The sequence below is a fragment of the Strigops habroptila genome, chromosome 5 (assembly GCF_004027225.2).
Source record: "Strigops habroptila isolate Jane chromosome 5, bStrHab1.2.pri, whole genome shotgun sequence".
Lineage (NCBI taxonomy): Eukaryota > Metazoa > Chordata > Aves > Psittaciformes > Psittacidae > Strigops > Strigops habroptila.
This window is the reverse complement of record NC_044281.2, coordinates 17312522-17332630: the sequence shown is the minus strand read 5'-3', so window position 1 is coordinate 17332630 and position 20109 is coordinate 17312522. Positions and strand designations below refer to the sequence as shown.

At 42.3% G+C, this 20109-nt stretch overlaps 2 protein-coding genes across 2 annotated transcripts in view; both read right to left on the bottom strand.

Annotated features, from left to right (window-relative positions):
• Window positions 1-459: 459 nt before the first annotated feature.
• On the bottom strand, window positions 460-3102 carry TTC30B (tetratricopeptide repeat domain 30B). Its single transcript, XM_030486970.1, has one exon. The coding sequence runs from the start codon at window positions 3040-3042 to the stop codon at window positions 1042-1044; it is 2001 nt and encodes a 666-aa protein (XP_030342830.1). The 5' UTR covers window positions 3043-3102; the 3' UTR covers window positions 460-1041.
• A 5720-nt stretch (window positions 3103-8822) lies between these two features.
• The window catches only part of PDE11A (phosphodiesterase 11A), a 133224-nt gene continuing 121937 nt past the window's right edge, over window positions 8823-20109 (bottom strand). The window contains exon 20 of the mRNA XM_030486969.2: window positions 8823-9710. Coding sequence (XP_030342829.1) covers window positions 9549-9710 — 162 coding nt within the window. The 3' untranslated portion in view covers window positions 8823-9548. The remainder of the gene's footprint in view (window positions 9711-20109) is intronic.

Here is a 20109-nt window from a genome sequence, read left to right as displayed (position 1 = left end):
ACAGGTGTTAAGAGACATAGGAACAGCAGCACAGGAGGAAACTGAGAAGCAGATTTTTTCCATCTAAGGGTATATGTTGTAAACCTCTCATGAAATGGAAGTTACATGTTGTTGTTTTTTGTTTTTGAGGGAAATAATATCACATTCACAACGTCTCTTACCAGAAACTGGTGTTTTTTAAGAACGCTATTTGGATTGAAGGGGCAGGCCAGGCTGCAAATGGGACTGTGTTACTAAGCAAGCACTTGCTACCAAACAGGTCTGCAGGGCAACAGCCGCCACTCGGACAGCGCAGGCATGTCCAAGTGGTGCAGCGCCTCTGAGGCCAGTTAGGTCCAGTCATAATGAACTTTACTGCCAGGGCAGACCTAAACCGAGGTACCCTCCTAATATCGCTTTCTTGGAACATACTCCCAGTCCCTGTATTAGGTATACAATCTGCCAGAATACTCATGCATTATTACTAAGTCAGCGAAAGGCAATGTTAATCTTTGTAGGACTGATTTATTTATTATAAAGCCATTTCTTGTGTTTAAATGTACTATAAACATGGTCTGTAACACATTAAAAATACAGTGGAAAAAGCAGAAGAAATAACATTTCATACAGAGGCACAAATTACAGAATTAAAACAACTCTGTTTCTTCAGTTTTTGTGCTAGAAGAGGTGGATAACAAATTCTTTTCAACTGTCAACCAATGAAAAGAATCTTGGTCAAAAATACATATAATATATATATATTTTTAATATATATAATATTTTATAAAATATTTTATATTTCTGTACTGAAGTTCTTGGTCATCCCAAGTTATTTAACATGCCAGACTACTGAGGATGCCCCTAGTTATTTGGTGCAGGTTAATTTTGTGCAAATATTCTATTTTCCACTGGATGTTGTTAAAATACAGGACAAAATCCTTAAGGTAAGCAATCAAGAAAAACCCACACTGCTTGCTATGGACTACCAGGGTGAGCACCACCTTATAAGCATCAGAAAAGAACAGACACAAAGTTCTCATTTCGGCTATAGGGGAACACCATTTAGGGAGTCCACCCAGTGATCTTGTACATCAGCGCCCTCAAAAGCCTGGCCTCGTAGGTAACTGTGTTTTTCCCACTGTGCAACCTCTCCTCTTCAAGGGGCTGCTCAATGACAGCTGGAATGTTTCTTCCATACAGCTCACATTGCTTCAGAAACTGAATGCACTCCTCAATAACACTGTCACACAGCATGATCATGTGCTTGGACATGTTCTCCAGCAAGGACAGGAAACACCGTTTGGCGTAATACCATGTATCAGTGCTCAGTTTTTTATTATATGGCTCCAGGCTTTTAATGACCCTTGTTATGCCAAAGTCATAGTTTCCCTTCACACAGTAGAGGGTCCCAATGACTAGATTGATAATGCAGAAATGGTAGGTATTTTTATCAGGATGATTATAGGACATCTGCTCTTCTCCCTGCTCGATCTTCTTCATCAGTTCCTCCGCATCTTCGTTCTGGCTTGTCAGGATGTAGGAGACGCAGAGGTTAGCTAACACAATGGCACTAACATCGAGAATGTTGTCATAGTGCTTTTTAACTACTGGCTCGTAGAAGCTAATAGCCTCTTTATACTTGTTGTCTTGCATGAAGAGCACATGAGCCACGTTGAGCTTCCACACCTCGTGTTCGTTACAGAACTCCACCGATTTGCGGAAAATCTTTTCTACCATTGCGTAGTTCTTCATGTCCCAGTAAATCTTTGCCTGGGCCATCAAGACGGGTACATATTTATCCAGAGTCTCATCATACTCATTAACTGCCCTTTTTACAGCTTCATCATCCCAGTTTTGCCTAGCTTCCTGTACCTGCTTCATGAGTTTTCTCAGCTGCTCGGTCATCACCCCTGCTGAATCATCTAGCTTGTGGAAAGCCTCCTCAGGGGAAGTTTGACAAGTAATAATGGCATCCAAGAAGTTGTACAAGTAAGGTGTGAGCAGTTTGTAGGTCAGATGGGCATTCTCTGCCAGCACATCAGCTGCCAGGTCATAGTACTGATGCTTGCAGTAGAGGAGTAGCAAGTTTCCAAAAGTTTCTGGTGGACAGGGGTTCTGCAGCAGAAGAAACTGCAGTTTCTCAAACCCTTCGGTGGGCTGGCTGTCCATATTCATTAATGCTTGGTTGTGCAGTGTGACTGGATCCAACTCCTCTTCAGCCCTTGGAGGCATGTCTGTGAGGGCCTCCTGGGCCGCTTTCAGGTTGTGCAGCTGGTACTCAATGGCTGCCTTGAGGTTGAAGGCCTCCACCAGGGCCGTGCGGTGCAGGAGCATAGTGTTGCCTACGCTGCGGACATCAATGCCCTCGGTGGTCATGCCCACGCTGAGCTCTGGGTGCTGGTTGATGCCGCGCTCTATGATATCGGAGATGTGTTTGAGGGCAGGGGCGTACTGCTTGGCTGCGTAGCAGCACAGGGCCATGTTGTAGGACAGCTCGGGGCTGTAACCCAACACTTGCATGGCGTCGGCAAACTTGCCGCTGGCCTCTTCGTGCCGGCCCTGCCGGTACAGCAGGCAGCCCAGGTTGATCTCGGCGTCAGCTCGCTCCGAGGGGTTTTCGGCCGCTCCGGGGCCGCCGTCTGCAGCGGCAGCGAGCGCCTCCTCCACCAGGCTCTTGGCCGCCGGGAGGTCTCCCTGGGCATAGTGGATGGCCGCCTGCAGGCGCAGGGCACGGCCCTGGTAGGCGGGGAGGTCCAGCAGCGGGCTGACGGCCCGCAGGGCCTCGGTGTAGAGCCCGGCCTTGTAGAGGGCCTGCGCCAGGTAGAGGCGGTACGCGTCCAGCTCGGGGTGCAGCGCCACCAGCTGCTCGTAGCACTCGGCCGCCGCCGCGAAGTCCTGCAGCTGGTAGTGGCAGTAGCCCAGCAGCGACAGCCCGCCCCGGGAGCGGCAGCTCCGCTGCAGCTCGCGGCTCAGCAGCGACACGGCCTCCGCGCACCGCCCGCCGACAATCAGCCCGTACACGACGGCCGTGTACTGCCCGTCCGGCACTGGCGCGGCCTCCATCGCCGCGGCCCCGGCAACGGCCCCGCCGGCGCGGCACCGGCAGCAGCGCCCCTCGCTGCCGTGGTAACGGCGCCGCCGGAGCGGAAGCGCTCCCCCGGAAGCGGCCGGTGTGCGCACGGACACGTACGGGCAGTGCGCCGGTCGCTCGCCGCGGGGCACGCCGGGAGCTGTAGTGCCCGCGGCTGAGGACGCGGTGCGCGGGGACCCGCTGGATCCCTGTGAAGGCGGGAGCGGGCCCGGGCCGGGGACCCTGTGCTGCGCTCTGCACCTCCCCTCCTCCCTGCTGACCGCCCGCCCGCCCGCCGTCTGCTCCGGGTGGCGCGGACGGAGTGTGCCGGGGTGTGCCGCCGTGGTGCCAGTGGGAGGCGGTGCCCGCGGAGGGAGCCGTGTGCCCTTGTATTCGGCTGCCGTTGTGTGTGACCCTTCGTGCTTTTGCCTCCTGAGCGGTGGAAGAGGCTGTTCTGTGGCGATTCCAAATTGTCTCAAGGAGTTCGCGCCTCCTGGCTGCACTGCCTGTGCCTGACTGCTCGTCCCTGCCTGAGCAGCTGGAAGGAATAAAACCAACTCCTCTAACTTACCCATAAATATTGTGTAATAGTTCTCTTCAGCAGTGAGTGGTAGTGTAAAAGCAGGCCCTATGCTACAAATGCAGTCCTGGAACACAGGCCAGTTAGTATTTTCTTGCTGTTATGGACTTTTTGGACAGGAAACATCCCCTTTACAATCTAGCGAGATCCAAAGGTTAGAGCTGATGGAAGGAAGGATGTTTGTACCTTAGCGCAGTCTGTCAGCTTTCCTGCAGCTGTAAAAATGTAGAAGAAATAATTTCCAACTTTTCTGAAATTATTTTCATCAATGTAATTGTTCTTTGGGGGAATATTTCCCTTTCTCCCTCCCTCCCCCCCCCCCCCCCCCCCCCCCCCCCCCCAGTATTTCTACTGAACAACGGTATATCCAGTATCACAGACTCTACAATCTGTGCAATTTCTGTGCTTGCAAATAGCTCTGTTGGAGTCACCAGCCATATGTGTTTTCTGGTCATTCCAGGCTAATGCCAAGTGTATCCACCAAGGTAGCTTTTGCAGGTCAGGACTTGCACGTGCTGCAAGGTCGTGTTTCAAAAATGGTACCTAGGTTGCTCAGTCTCATGTGTTCTCATGCTCTTCTCTTTGTGTGAGTCAGTAATCAACAGATACAGCTCTGTTTCTGTACATATGCATATATAAATATATATATCTCTGCCTACATATAGACACGGCTTTCAGCAACCTGGTCTAGTGGAAGGTGTCTGCCCATGGCAGAGAGGTCAGAACTAGATGATCTTTAAGGCCCCTTCTAACCCAAACCATTCTATGATTCATCCCAGCAAGGCAATTTCAAAGTAAAATAGTAATAATAAAAAAACCACAGCAAACCATTAAAATGATTTATTATTCTTTTTTTTGAGAGACCAATAAAATCGAGTTGTTAATTTCAAAAACATGCTCTAAAAAGCTGAATTGGCATTGTTTGGTCTACTAAAGCAAAACAGTGAGGATAATGGTCTTAAAATGCAAAAAGGAAATGGATCCAGAAGTCTGAAGTTACACGTTTGGAAAGTACATAGGGTTCACTCGTGTTAGAACATACACACAGTGTTTCTGTGTGTGTGTCACTTCTTTCCCATAGGCAAAGGTTCAGAGCTTATATTCCCCACACTACTACAAGCGGCCAACATGCTTGTAAATTGGTAATTAAATACAAAGTAATCCGAGAAAGAAAAGGTAATGAGCAATATACGCTATGTATTCCAATCCTGGCACATTCAAGCGATGGAAGTCTCTGGAGTCTCATTTCAGCTGATTTATACCTCCCACTTCATTGTTATATTAGAAACCATTCACATGATTTTACTCTTAAAATCTTCTGGGTTTTTTTTAAAGCCAATAAAAATCTTCTTGCGCTGCATTTTCTTGCCCAGAACTCTAAGCATTGGAAATGTCTATTAGTATGTTTTACATAACCTTGAAATAAACCTGTTCTAAAATGTCGCTCAATGCATAAATGATCTGTCAATAACTAAAATTGTTTTAATTTTATCAAGGGAAAGTAAGTATTTGGCTTGTAGGCTGAAACACGCCTATTTTTCCACCAGGATTAATTCATCCGAATATTACAAATTAGGTTAGGCACTGCTGGTTGCAGTTTTCAAAAATAGTTTGTGAGTACTAGCATTGGCTTTGTTGATAACTACAGGCACGTTACGAGATTGCAGTGCACTATAAGAAGGAGCAATTAGGAAGGTCGCCAGTCCAGAACAGCGCGCCTACTGTACCAAGGGCACCATCTGCAGGAATACCTGAGCTAAAATGAAACATACTTGTCTACTCTATGGTTATTTTCTGCAGGGCACAAACCATACTAACGACCTCCTCAGCACAATAGGGGCTCGCTGTGACAAAGCTGTATGGGGAGTTCAGTGTCCAGTTGCCACCAGAGGCATCCAGCTCAAACTGTGAGCTGCTGCTGTCTCGCCTTGTAAGTGTGAGTCTGCTTTGGAGCAGGAGCAAACCTGCCTCCTGACAGAAGCAGATGTCTCCGTCTTGATCACATTATGAAGCTGTTCTGTTTCGCCTGTAGGTAGGGAAATTGTCTGATTTTACTACTCAAACTATGGCCAAGGACATGGCTTTCATGTCTTGTTCTCAGGAGGTGGGAAATCCTTCCGTCTGAACCACAGGAGAGCCTCTACCCCAGGGCTCCTTGCCTTGAACAGTGTTAGCTTTTCTGCTTTTCTAGTGGGGTCACAGTGTTGTGTTGCAGGGGAGCGTTTCATTCCAGCAGGACGTACACGCAAGCCCCTCCTGAGCATTTCCACCAAAGCCTGTCAGCTCTCTGTGTCTCCCAGGAGTGAAGCAGAGGCTTGGGCTGTACCCAGCAGGCATCCCATCTCCTTACTGGGCACATGTAAGGGGCTTAGGGAGGAGGGCAGGAGACAAGCCCACCCTTGTGACTCCCCACAGATTGGTGGGGAATGTGCACATGCAGTTTGAAATCTCCTCCAGATTCAAGTGGGATTTGAATGTCAGGCTCCTTCCCGATTATCTTACGTAACGCTAGGGCATTTACACAAGAAGAGAAAAGCTTTTCTTTTTTGTGGCGAGGAAAGGTTGATTTTGGTAAGCGGTCTCACAGGTGGGAATCCTGAGTGGAATTACTGTGTGATCTGAACTATCTTTGAGGATGGGGATGAAGACCCAGGTTTTCTCCTGAGCATGTTCTGCTGATAAGGGCTGCTGGCTCGTCTCTGTGAGACCTCATGGCCTCTGATTCATGAGATGAGAAACCTGACTGAATTCAGGCTGCTGTTAGCACTAGTCAGTAGGACACCTAGAAAAAGGCATTGCTGTTGAACCAGCTCAAAGCAAATTTGGGGGAGAATCAAGCCCCTGTGACCCTATGGGTGGTCCACATGCTCACCACAGTTTAGCACTGGAATTGTAAATGCTACAGCCCTCGTTTAAGGCCAAATTTCCACTAACTGGTGGGGCAAAAAAGGGATGACTTGTTTGTTGCTGAGGCAGACCAGATGTGTTGGGCATCTCCAGGGAAAGGCCAAGCAGCGTTAGCATTGTCCTGGGTAACAGTAGGTTCTCTGTCCTCCTCTGCTCATGCCCTCTAATTTGTCCTCGCCTCTTGTGAACCTGTGCGTTATGTGCACTCACAGAACTAAGCCAATTTCAAGGGGTTTTGATCTCTCCTTGCGCAGTGGGCAGAGAAATGAGTAGAAGACAGATAATGCCCATTTAATAGCCTAGAGAGTCATCTCTCCCATGCACGTCCTGGAAGAGTTCGGCAGAACTGACTGGAGTACTGAGAAATGTTTCCCTATCAGAAATAATGAAAAGCAGATAAAATTTCTATCAAGCTTGTAAGCATTAGCTAAAAAGTGGTTTTCACCATCTTAAAACATGAGAAACTTGGAATATGTCTTTACTATTCTGCATGCCTCCACAAAGAATCCTCTTTGTCTCACAAAAATGCAAGTCTGTTGCCAATTCCCAAGGTAAGTGTTAAAGAAAAAAGTATAAGATTTTTTTTTTTGGTTGTTGATTGTTTTTTTCAAGATTGAGCTCTATCACTTTAAGAGCCCAAATGCTGTTCTGAGATGCAGTACTGTGCCCTCCTGGTTTCAGAAGGGTTGCTTTGGTTTGCCTGAGAACAATTTGATAAAGATCTAGCCGTGCACTCTCATTTTCTTCCTTGTGATGGAGGAACAGAACCATAACATTAGTCAGCAGTTTCTGAATTTTGACCCACAATAGCAAAGATACCGAAAGACAGGGGAAATAGATGGAGGCAATTACAAACAGTCACTTGATTGATGGTTGACATTGTTCGAGCTTCAGCTGTATGTCAGGTTGTGGCCGTGCTGCATCCCCATCCCTGCCGGTGGGTGTTGCCATGGGCAACAGCGCACTGAAGCCAATAAAAGGGAGAGGAAATGAGGGGAGACTCAACCTTGGGGGAAGCTGGAGGGTACGTGCTATAAATTATGTTATACTTAGCAATATGCAATATCAAAATTCAGGAAAGGTGTGTGTACCTGCCAGCAATACTATGGCAGTTCCTAGTATCTGTTTCTCCCATAAAGTGTGGGTGGTAAGTTTTGTATGGCTTGCTGCTTACCATCCTATCTGTCTTTATTCAGGGAAGAAAGAAGTGGTAAAATAATAGCAGAAACATTTCCATTTGGTTCATGTATTCTGTGCTGTGCAGTCTGCATTTCTGCTCCTTCCCTGCTTCTTTCTACTAGAGGTGGTGATGTGGTTCAGTTGTGTACTAACAGATTTGTTTGCAGTGGTGCTGCAATCGCCAGCTATTCTATACACATGATCACTAGCACAGAGCAGTTTGGTTTTGTTGTGGTTTGGGTTTTGGTGTTTTGTTTTTTTTTAATGAGTAATCAACAGATTTGCTGTTTCTGTTTGATTGTCAGACAGATGTAGTCAGCTTTTCAAAGGTGCTAACAACTCACTTTCCTTAGGAAGGCAGAAAGCTCTTTTTAGCATCTGGTCAGCTGGGCCAGGTCCTGATTTCCATTAAGGTGGTGCCAGTTCAAAGTAATTCCACTGAAGTAAATGGAGTTTGGCACAGGTGTAAGATTTAGCTGAATTCAGCTTTAATTTCTGCTGCCAGACAACCCTATATTTAGAATCCCATTTTTCATGGAGTACAAAGGCTTTTTTTCCTTATGAATGGGAACTTGTAAGCACTGCAACATGACTCCTCTTGTGTCTGGTCATGCAGCAAAGAAAGCACCCTTGAATCATAGATCACAGTTTTGCTACACTAATGATCTTTGCACTAATGGAAAGAGACCGACTTTCAGGTAATACTAGCATCATCACACAGAACTAGACACAGTTGGTTTTGTGACCTGTCATGTTTGATTAGATCTTTCTGAACACCTCTACCACAGACATTTACATGTGAGCCTTGACTGGTGCTGGGCTAGCTGTAATAGCATCTCAAATTGTACTGAAAAAGAAATAAGAGGTAGTCACTCCAGTATGATGATATCCTTCCTCTCTACCATTTCAAAATACAAATTTCAATTGGAAATTATACTGGAAAGGCTTATCTGTGGTCCACTTTTCAATGTAATATAAATCTGAAGGACAAGGCAAAAGACTTCCTTTTTTATTTGTATTGTATTTTCATTAAAGCCCATTAATCTTTTTTTTTTTAATGAATGTGTTAAAAGAGCATTTTTTGAAAGAAAAAAAAGAAACCTCTACAGTATTTTGCCTTTATGCAAACTTCCCTTTGCTAAGAAATTTACTGCATTGTTAATATGAATTTCTCAGAGAAGCAGGGACAGGTCGGTGCTTTTAAAAGATAATAAAGTTTGTTTTTTAAATGTAGCAAAGGTAGGCAATTCTAAAGGCCCTGATCAATCACTAAGAAGCTTTGTTGTAAAAAAATACTTCTTTAGAATACAAAGCAGGCTTTTCAGAACATTCAGGCATAAAAGAGGAGGGAAGAGTGAGAGAGGGACATCACAAAAGCAGGCATAATTGATTCATAACATGTACTGAAGAGATGCAAAACAACAATGTAATTACATACTATTCTGTTTTCCTGCAGCTCCTTGCATATGAATTGACCAGCTTGCCTCCCAGTTCTGCTCTGTTTTATTAATTTTATTAAGCTGTAAGTTCTTATATTTCAGTCTGTTGTCAGCTTTACAGATTTCTACAGCAGCAGCTGAAATGTAGTGGAGCTGAATGAATGCTTCTTATACTAAGTCTTCCATGTCGCTTCAGATACCAGCGCCGTCTCACTGCAGGCCTTCTTTTCAGTCCCACTAAGCCTCCCAGTAAAAGCAAACTATGCTGCTATCAAGCTAATATCCAATCAAATAAGCATGTCTGTGAAAGCATCTCGTAAAAAAATGGTGGGCCTAAGCTTACCAAAACCTTTCAGACAGTTCTTACCGTAAAGCGACACTGGCATTTGCAGGCTTAATTTATGTCTTTGAAAGACACAGTAAAGCTAGAGGAAAGGGAGGACGAGGATGCCGCCTGAGAAGGAAGTCTTTTTTGGTGCAGCTCCTCCCATTTACCTCTGTTAACTGCCACGGAGTCCAGCATAGGCTTCAGTTTCACATTCAGCTTCACTAGACTCTGGAAGAAGATCAAAGAGAAAAAATATTAATAATATTTCCACTCCTTTGATGGACAGCCCAGGGAGTAACAGGGTAAAAAGAGTTTAATCTGGACCATGCCCCAACCCTCCTCACCCCCAGCTGTAAACTCCTGTGCAGGTAAAGCTTATTGTTCCCATGGAGATCTCTTTATCTCACTTGTTTTACCTGAGACTTTAAGCCACCAAAAATGTCAGAAAAACCCAACAACACATAAGGTGGCAGAGTGGCTGCTCAACTACTTTAGCTTTCTTGTAATCCTTAAAGACAGTCCTTTTGAAGCATCCCCCAAGCGCCTGAGACTATCTGGTTGCTGACATCTATGAGCAGGAGGTCCACCGCTTGGATGACAAGTTGGACATAGCTGAAAGAAGCTTCACATTCTTCCTAGTGCTAGAGTCTTACTTCCTGTAGATGAGTAAACCACAGCCGTACTGTGCTTTCCAAAGCTGGCAAAAAATCAGTTACTATGTGCTCAAAATAAGTAATAAATAAAAAAGTTTTCTTTTTAGATTGCACTAAAATCACCTCTTTTCTCCATACCCAGCCCAACGCTCATGGAAGCCAGTAAGAATCTTTTATCTGGTTTCAGCTGGCTGTGAATCAGCCCCAAAACTATATAATTCCTGCACACCTTTGCTAGAAGTTTGTTTTACCTTCCCGTTTAGTATCAAATGCCTATGTGGAAAGACCACAAGTGCTTCGCTTGGTTTTGTTCCTAGACTAAAGAGAGACAGAACCTCATGAACAGCAGCACCTGGATGTGAAGAAAGGGTTAAGCAGTTACCTCCCAAGTGGTCATGTAATGTGCCCTTTCAGGACAGAGGACTATTGTTCTTTTGTGGCTTTTCTGATCAACAAGAAGTGGGTTTTGCTGGGAGTTGGGTGTCATGTTTTCTGTGATAGCATGGAAACTACGTATTTGTCATTTGAAATAAAAGATTAGTGCAAGATAAAAACCGATAAAAGTAACGATGGAGAAGACAGCAAAAGTTGTTCCTCCAGAAGGGCAGAAAATTATAAGGAAAAGAAGGGAAAGGGGAAGAAGGTACTTTTGCAGCTGATAATTTTCATTGTTTGTTTTAAATAGCAGGGTTAACAACGACCACTTTAAGTGGTCCCCGGAGCCCAGACACCACTGAAAAACTGGATTTTTTATAGCTAGTCTGCAAGCCATGGGAGCTTGGTTAGCTGCTGAAGTAAGTCTTGGTAGATTTTTAATTGAGCTATTATATGATAATTAAGGGTTAATGGCCTGATTTTAAGATGTGCTGAAAACTTGCAGTTTCATTTGACTTCAGTAGCAAAAATGAACACTCAGCACTTCTGAAAAATCACGCCATGGATAAGAAGCTGATTTGTATGGAACTTGAAGCAAATCTGCTTGAAATTATTTCCTTGGAATATGGCACAGAGTGGGTAGATAATTTTGCAACCTTGGGCCTGGAGTAGGAGGCAGAATTTACTGCAGTCTCTGCCACATACAGTATTGCTCGCAGGTGACAGTCATTCATTTGATAGAATGGATGTGGATTTGTAACATTCCCATCACTGTGCCTCAGGGCTCCCCATTTTTAGCTCTTTATTTCAGACCATTGTGTGTTCCTCAAACTAGATCTGTTGTTCAAAACAGGGGAGCAGTAATGCATTATAAAAACCTGAAAATACCTGAAAAACTGCTATTACTGTTAGCACAGGCATTACCACTGCCAACTCAGTGTCTAGAGGTCACACATTAGGTACTCAGCTCTCAGAAGCAACATATTAGATCCTTTCTGTGCAAAGCCAGTATCCATCCACTGGCAGTTAAGCTTGCTGGTATTTCTTAAATCTTGAAAAAGTTTTCATGAAGTATTTTTACCAAGCATACACTTAAGATTAAAAAATAAATAAAAATTAAAAATCCATATTTAAATCAGTGTTTAAGAATCAGTGTATTTCAAATGTCTCTAAGCACAAAGATGGCATTCTGTCAGCCTCAGCATCTGTAAGCGCAAAGTGCAGTACAGGCTGTTCTTGTCATAAATGCTATACCAGCAACCTGGTACAGGCAACATAGAGGAGAAGCAGCTCATTGGGACAGTGACCTCTGTGTGTCTCAGCGTGGCCGTGCTGTGTGTGTCTTTTCTGTGCTGTTTTTTTGCCAAGACTGACCACAAGACCAGAGTGTTTTCAATCCTAGTGCCAGGGAGCAAATGCAGAGGTCTGGGCACAACCTACTGCTGTGCTTATCCCTTCAGGCCTAGGCATCTGCCACACTCTTATGGTAGGAGACAGCCCTGTCACATACAATGTTGGGAGGATTGTGGGTGCTTGAGCTCGTTAGATCAATTAGCTTTGCACCCACTACAGCACAGACCAGAAGCCCAAATAGATTGGGAGTGGATCCAAGAAGCTGCCTCATATTTGTACAGTAATCACTGTATCTTGTGAGCTGTAAGCACTTTTAAAATCCAAAAGTAAATACATATATTTCTTAGAGATACATAGCTAAGTGGGTATTGCAGAGTCTAATAACCTAGGTGCAGTAGAGGTTATCAGGTAAATAACAAGAATGGCTAACTAATAACATTAACTTTGATTAAATAAATTAAAAGGAGTATTTAAGAAAGAATAAACCATGTCTTAGATATTCATTTTTACCATAGCACAAGCAATTAATTCTATGAAATACTTTCAAAATATATGGTGTAATTTGAAGAAACTTTATTTTGTTACACATTAATTTATATTAGGGATACTTGACACTGCAGATTTTGCACTTAGTCTATAAAATGTCTTTATTCAGACATTGATTTGATGTTTAAGCCACTGCTTCTGTATTTAGTATCCCTTCACTTTGGGCCTCTTTAATTCTGATCCAATCTTTTAATTGAACCAACTGCTATAATTCCTATGGAAATTAGCTTTTATTTTATTCTTTCCAGCTACCAAAGCATTTCAGTAGGACTTTTCTGATACAAAGTACACAAATTGGATTTTATTTCTGCTTGAGATGTAATTAAAACCTCATTTGATTACTATATATCTGGCCCTGTTTTAATTATTAAACTCCAGTAATCAATTTTCTTTTATGAAGCTTCTGGGAAATTATCTCAAAAGCAACACATTTCTCTCCCTTCTGGCAGGCTCTCGACCATTTACTGAATTACATTCATAGCACCTGTTCCTGATCCGGATTAAACCACCAATTTATTCCCAAAGCTGTTTAAGTTTATTTGGCTGTAGCCTAGTCAGGGTTTTCTACCTCCTGGCTGCACTTTTTACTTTCCATTTTATTGCATGAGAACCCCTTGATGTACAGCTCCTCCATGCTACTATATTTGATGCGTGCCTCTCAGGAACAGCTTTGCTAGTGATCTGTCAGATTTGGTATCCAGCTTCTTAACGCCTGATTTATTATTTGCTTTAATAGAAAGAAGCTTGGTCTTCAGCAGCTGTCTGAGATGGGATACCACCACATAAAGCCATAGCTCCAGAAATGCCCTTTGGACTCATCCCCCCTTGGTGCAGGGGGCAGGCTGTGAGCTGGCAGGCAGCAGCCATGCAGTGCAGGGGGTGAGGGAACCCCTGCCTGGGGGGTTCCTGTCTCTCCACTCGTGACCTCCGTGCCCACTTGCAGTCCTTCCACTGTAACCCCACTGCCTTGCTAGGTACAAGATTGGTGACCTTTCCCGTTTTATCCCCCCTACTGCAAAAGCTGTTCCTAATACCAGAGTGACAAAGCGTGTTGGAAGAGCAGTCACGCTGGCATCTGTGCACTCCAGTGTTAGGCAAAGCCGGGTAGGTTTGCAGTTCCCTTCTGCATTCATATATTACCTCAGATATGTGACTAAGCTGTTTCTCAGAAAGTTACCGTATAGTGCTTTTTCTTTCCACCTTCAATTATTTTAGGTGTCTTTTCTGACTACATACTAATCTACCTACAGCATATTTTTCACAAAGTATAGTGAAAGGTCCTTTTACATACAAGCTCCTCCAGCACAATAAAAGGTTAAAGGTACTTGAGCACTACATTGTATGCACCTGGGAGAGGGGCAGGGCACCTGAAGGAAGAATTCATGAAGGGGGAGAGGATGAGATACTCAGAGGAAGCTGTTTATAGGAAGGTAAGAAGAGGAGAGAGCATGGGATACTCAGAGGAAACTGTTTATGGGAGAAGGTAAGGAGGGGAGAGTGCTGTTTTTTGGGTATATTTTGCTAGCTAAAGCATAGAGAATGCAGAAGTAATATAAGAAGAAATAAACCGATCAGGGAGAGGGTGATGGATGGGTAACAGCGGAAGCATTTTTTTTTTTTTTGTAGATCTACCTCCTGGGTTAAAGGGTGGTAGTGGGGGAGAGGACTTCATCTGCTACATTACCTTCATCTCTAGAAAAAGATGTTTGCTGAAAGAGCCAAGGTGCAGTATACATATGGCCAGAGCCTAAACTATTGTTAAGGCAAATACAAAACATTCTGTTATATTCTAAGACTAATATAAAATCCTTTCAAAGAGGAGCCCTAGCTTACAAACACAGCAGGACCTCCAGGGTATATACTTATCTGTCTCCCCCTGCCCCGGAGGTTCTCATCCAAATATTGACCAATTCTGACCTTGCTTAACTTATGAGCTTTGACAAGATTACAGCTCACGGAAGTGTGGTTGTGGGTCTAATATTTGTAAAGTGAGTTCATGGAATAAGACCATATAAATTCATTTTTATGACTGAGCACATATAAAAAAGTTATAGGTCTCAATGTTCACTCTACTTTGGAACCCAGTGGTTTCTAATGAATCTCTTTTATTATGTAGGCAGTTTCTGAGTTGGAAGGGAGGACTAGTGACCGAGAAGCCATAGGGATAAATTCAGACCTGGTGTAAGCATGTGAAGCATTGCTGAAGTCAAGAGAGTCGTGACCAGTTACAGCAAAGCTGAATTGGACTCCTGAGTTTTGCTGAAGCGGCTTTCATGTGAGAATACGTAGGCCAAAGGTGAGCCATCTATCTGAAAGTCCTTGAACTTCAGATTAGTTCACATAGAAGGGAACCTGTACTGCAGTCATCCAGAGATTTGATCTTCATAATAGAAATGCTTGATGGAAGCTGTTTTGGAAACCCAAAAATATTTCTGTATATGCGTCTATGTAATAAAAATCAAAAAGACTGCTGCAATTCTACCTTCTATGGGTAGAATACAGAAGATAAAGCAATACAGAGAAGATAGAAGGATTACCTTCTATGGCTGTGGGTGTATATGAATTCATTATTTGCCTTATTCAAGGCCATATTTAATCATTGTATTCCAGAAAAAAATACTGTATTTGGGAGGGGTTGAGTTAATGAAAAAAAAAAAGTTTCTGCACTTTCCTCATAGTTGAAGGAGACTTTGTTTATTTGTTCTAGGGCTTACTGAGGAGGGATCCAGATCATCAAGTATGTAATGCACCAGTGCATTACTTCTGCATTTCTGCCAGGGAATTTTTTCTGATGCCCACCAGAACTAGATATAATTAGATGAAATGAATATACCACTGAGTTCCCTTATAGAAAATGGGAGTTTCTTTTAGCTTCTCTATAGAAATTGTTAGCAGTGTTGAAGTAAGTCAATTGTGACTGGAAAGGGATCTGAGACATGCACAAGTGTTCTGCTCTTCCTGTGTGAATTAGTGTTACGCTTCTTTCCGGTGATGGTACACTAGCAAGAGTAATGCTGCACTCCTTTGTAAGTAAACATGCATACTATACAGGAATGATTATAAAGTAAGATTCTCCACTGGTAAGATGTGCCAGGTACTTCAGGGAGGAAAGTGTGTACAGAGTTCCTGGTAGACAAAAGTGCTCTGACGAATATCAAGCATGCTATGCTGTCAAATGGAAAGAGTAATACTGAAGGACTGGGTAACTACTGAAGTAGCTCAACTGATGTGTTGCTGTAGTTGTAAATGATTCATCTGTTCATAATAATTTCATGAAACCAAGGGTTTGCTCAGAACAGGAAGAGTTATTATTTCATAAACAACTACTTATTTTGTTCTGCTGTTTATGGTTTTGATTCTGTGTCTAAAGCATGAAAGAGATGGAATGTTTCTAACTCTTCCTTTCAACATCTTAACCAAGCAGCTGATCAATGTCTTATGCCTTGCTATTAAATGGGTTTTGAAAAACTCTTCAAACTGTATCAGTCTCATATGCTTATTTAGGTCTTTGAATTTGCCCTCAGCTGGGAATTCTGCAGGCAACTGTGATTCTGTTGTGTTAAACACTTACTTGAAGCATTTCATCCATCATCATTTCTAGTCCTTTTCTGATGCAATGTAGTTTGTGCTTTGTCTTTCTTGAAAACTGAATGGCTGTTAAATTATCCATTTATCTTCTTTCAGATTTGCTGTACAATTTGAGTTCCCTCTATTGGCTGTCTCTCCTACCTTATCTGCCAACTTTTCAATCTACTTCCTCAGATCTTTATATACATTTCCATACATGACTGTATGTCCTTTGTAACACATCGGGCAGATAATTCTAAATAAGACAGCAACAAAAATTGTAGTATTATGAATTATTCACTTTTTCTTACAGATCAGGCTGAAAGCCTTTGGCAAATGTTGGTTTTTCTTCGTCTTCTCCCAAATACCTTTGATGACCTGCCCTTTCAGCTGAAACTTTTTTGGCATCAGATGACTCTTTGAGAATTTGAAGTACTCTGGCTTGAAGGGAAAAAGTACTTGTTTCTGCTGTCTCTTCTTCTAAGCAATTTGGAAAATCTTGTAAATTCCTAAAATTGTTGATGATAATGCAATGTTTCATCAATAATCCCACCAAATTAAAAAATCCTAGCAAAAATAATATTCTGTTAATTTCCAAAAGCAAAATGAATCCCTCCTCGCCCTCAGAAAATGAAAAAAGATCTTTATGCCCATTGTAAAGATATGTTCACAATCCTCATAGACACAAAAATCCTTGCTCTGAAACCACCCAAAACTATGCCTTTCCCTATTATACTATGAAATAGTGTCTTAGAAGGGAATTGCAAATAAAAGCATTTTTTCTTCTTTTCCTGGTTTTTCTTTCTTGTATAGTAGCTCTTCTTCACCTTTGCTCTCTATTAGGAGAAAGAGAAGAAAGGAGCAGAAAAACCCAGACCCTTAGGTTAAGGGCATGAGGTAAGAAAAACAGTTTGGCGATGTTTATTCTGTTACTGGAAGTTGTGATACAGTCATAAGATCTGAGTTTTCTGAAAATTCAAGAGAATTCATTCCAGGTGGCCTCATTTAGATTCATCATTAATAGACAAGCAACAAGGCAACAAAAGTGCTGAACCTAGTTATGTTCCTATTTCAAGGCTACAGAAAGATTCTTCTGCAGTGCCAAAAGCTCGTTTCTCTGGGACAAACCCTTATTCCTAATGTAATCTTCAGCTACTGACTCCCCCCAGCACTGGCATTTGGCCTGATTAAGTTTCCTCTGAAGCAAATTTCTTACAAACACAGCAGAATATGTTGCACCTGCTCTTCCTTGGATAATATTACCCCCTGGATTTCAACAGAAAGTGAGACTAATTTGATCTGCCAACGTCTGTGCAGCCTTAGTCCATGGTGTATCACATGCTGCATCCTGAGCCTATCTGCCTTACTAATCCGTGTCAGCCAGGCAGTCCCAAGAAGCATAGATGCATTACTCTCTCTGTGTCCAAATCAAATGTCAGAAATAAGCCCTGCCAAAAATGTGCATCTTCATGGATTCTTTAGGTTCTATTGAAAGTTATCTTTGACATGCTGTAAAGGAAAAGCTGATTTCAGTGAGAATCACACACAGCTGATCAAATTGCTTCCTGTGAATATATTTGTCTGATAGCTTAGTCCTGATGCCCTTTTCAAAGACTTGTGAACATGTGTCAGGGAATATCTGATTATTGCTCATGGTGAACAGCTCAGTACCTAGTGCTATCCGTGCCCGCTGACTAGTTGCAAATTTAAAATAGAACAGCAGAGCTCTGACTTTTGTACCACAATCCCAGGTATGGGTGAATGGTGGATCCAACAAGCCATTTCCAAAATGTTCATATAGATAGTCTTCCTCAAAAAATAATTTTACAACTTTTTCAGTTTTGACTGTATAAAGAAGACAGAAACATCTGAAGGAAAACGTAGTTGTTTTGGCTGCATTCAGTGATTCTTGCCTGAGTAAGAACTAAGCCATTTCATACAGTCCATTTGGGACAAGCAGGACTTCTAGAGGAGTGGTCCAAATACTGAATTTCTTAGACAGTATTTCCTTATGTAAAATTGTAATTGAAGGAATGAGGGAAAGGTACAGCAGTGGTAACTGAGGAAGGGCTGCATTGGGATGTAGCTGTGTAAGCATGATTCTTAAAGCATGCCGTTGCTCCTCCTCTGCAAAGGACTATTGAAAGGTTAATCTCCCTCATAATTGTAACCAGAGTATACACTTTTGAAAAAAAAAAAAAAAAACAAAACCCCAAAACCCAAAAAAATCTCAGTCTGTGCATATGCACTTCCAGTTCAGGTGTCAAAATCAACTTGAACTGGAGAAGTTAAAGCATGGAGATAGCCATGATTTTGGGGGATTTCTGTGTATTTTTTTTCTTATGCTTTGTAAAGGCTCTAGCATTTATGATACCCTATGTATGTATGTTTACAAGCAGAATAGATGCTTTTGCAGCTACATGATCATACTCTAAAGATAGATTTAATTACAAGGCCAAACATTATCTTCTGTAGGAAGACAGGCATATCAGAGCTCTGATTAATTTCTTTCTGAGTATGTGAAACAGTGTGATAAAGGACTCTGTTCTTCTGCATTCCATTCACAACATTTAAAGTACTTGCTAGCTAAACATAATTGTTTCTACTCTTCCCAGGTTCCCCCTAGAATCCTGGATGGAGTAATGCAAATTCACTTCTGTAGATACTATTATATGTTTAAAGCTCTGAATACCCAAGAAAATCTTGAATAGCACTAAAAATAGCACTAAAATGGAGCACCAAGGTAGAGGTGAGCAGGGCAATCTCAGGCATGCAGAAGTTGTAAAAGCCATGAGCTTCTTCTTTATCTTCCACAAAGACATCTCCCTTAAATTTAAATAGCTGCTGTCATTGTCACTGACTACCTGACTATGTATTTATCTGCCCAGAAGCAGAGTGCATGGCCTTTGGCCCTGCTATTCACAGTGTTACTGTCTCTGCCTAACAATGCTGTGAACAGAGCTGGGCTTCTGTTAGCATCTTTTGTTTGATGTGAATTGCTGAAGCTTTGATGTTGTTTGTGAGAAAAATAATGATTAAAAAGAATAAGATCTTCACTCTCCCACTCTGTCTGCTCCCCATAGAGAAATCTAATCTGAGCTGGGGGGAAAAAATCTGTGACTGATCCTGTTGTATGTATACACAAACCACAGAGCCCAGGAGAGAAATCTGTTAGTGTTGAAACTCTTAGCATCTGTTTACTGGAGGGACAGAGAAGTAATTTGTCTTAATGATCAAAATTTTATTTCCTGTTACACAAACATGTATGTCCAGATAGGTACAGAATACTTCCTCTGTGTAGTGAACGCAGCAGTCAGCGTAGCTGTAGTGCTTTTATTTCCAGTGGGATGTCTTAGATTTTCTGCTTTAGTTGCATGTGCTTCACCTTTTTAGAATATTCTAACAAAAAAACCATCCAGATGATTACTTCATACTCAAGCTGCACTAGTAGATTTGAAATGCTCTATAGTGCAAAAAAAAAAAAAGCATTTTTTCTTATAAATTATTATTCTAATAAGCTTGTTTCTCATTTCTACTGATGAATGCTTTTCTTGCTGGCATTTTTGAATGAAGAGCAAATGTGATGCAGTAAAGCATAACTAAAGGCCCTAAAAATCAGAGCTTCAGAGTAAATGAATGGCTGTTCTGCTACTCAAGGCAAAAACTCCACTGTCATATAAAAATATTCTGAGCAGTGATCACTACAGTAACAAAAAAGTAAATTCAATAAAATTATAATGTCCCAAGAGTAATAAAAAGCAATGAACAAAAAATTGGGAAGCTTTTATCTTCACAAACCTTTGATCCATACTGTGAAGGAAGCAGATTTGATTACTAAGGTATTTTGAAATTGGAGGTGGCTTGATTCCCACAGTGAGCTGCAGATGTGGGAGAGAGCAAGGGAGTAGCGCCATGGCTTACCTTGTGCCAACAGCAGAGTCAGCTAACAGAGCACACACAAAAAGGTTTTGGATTTAGACAGTTGGATATGAGAAATCTAGCTGTGTGTAATTCCAAGTATTTTTTTCTTTTAATTTTTTTAATATCCTCAGCTATCATCATATATCTACATTCAGCTTCAAGCTCCATGTTAGCTTATGATGTAGCATGTTTTGTGTATTTTTGACCTTCCT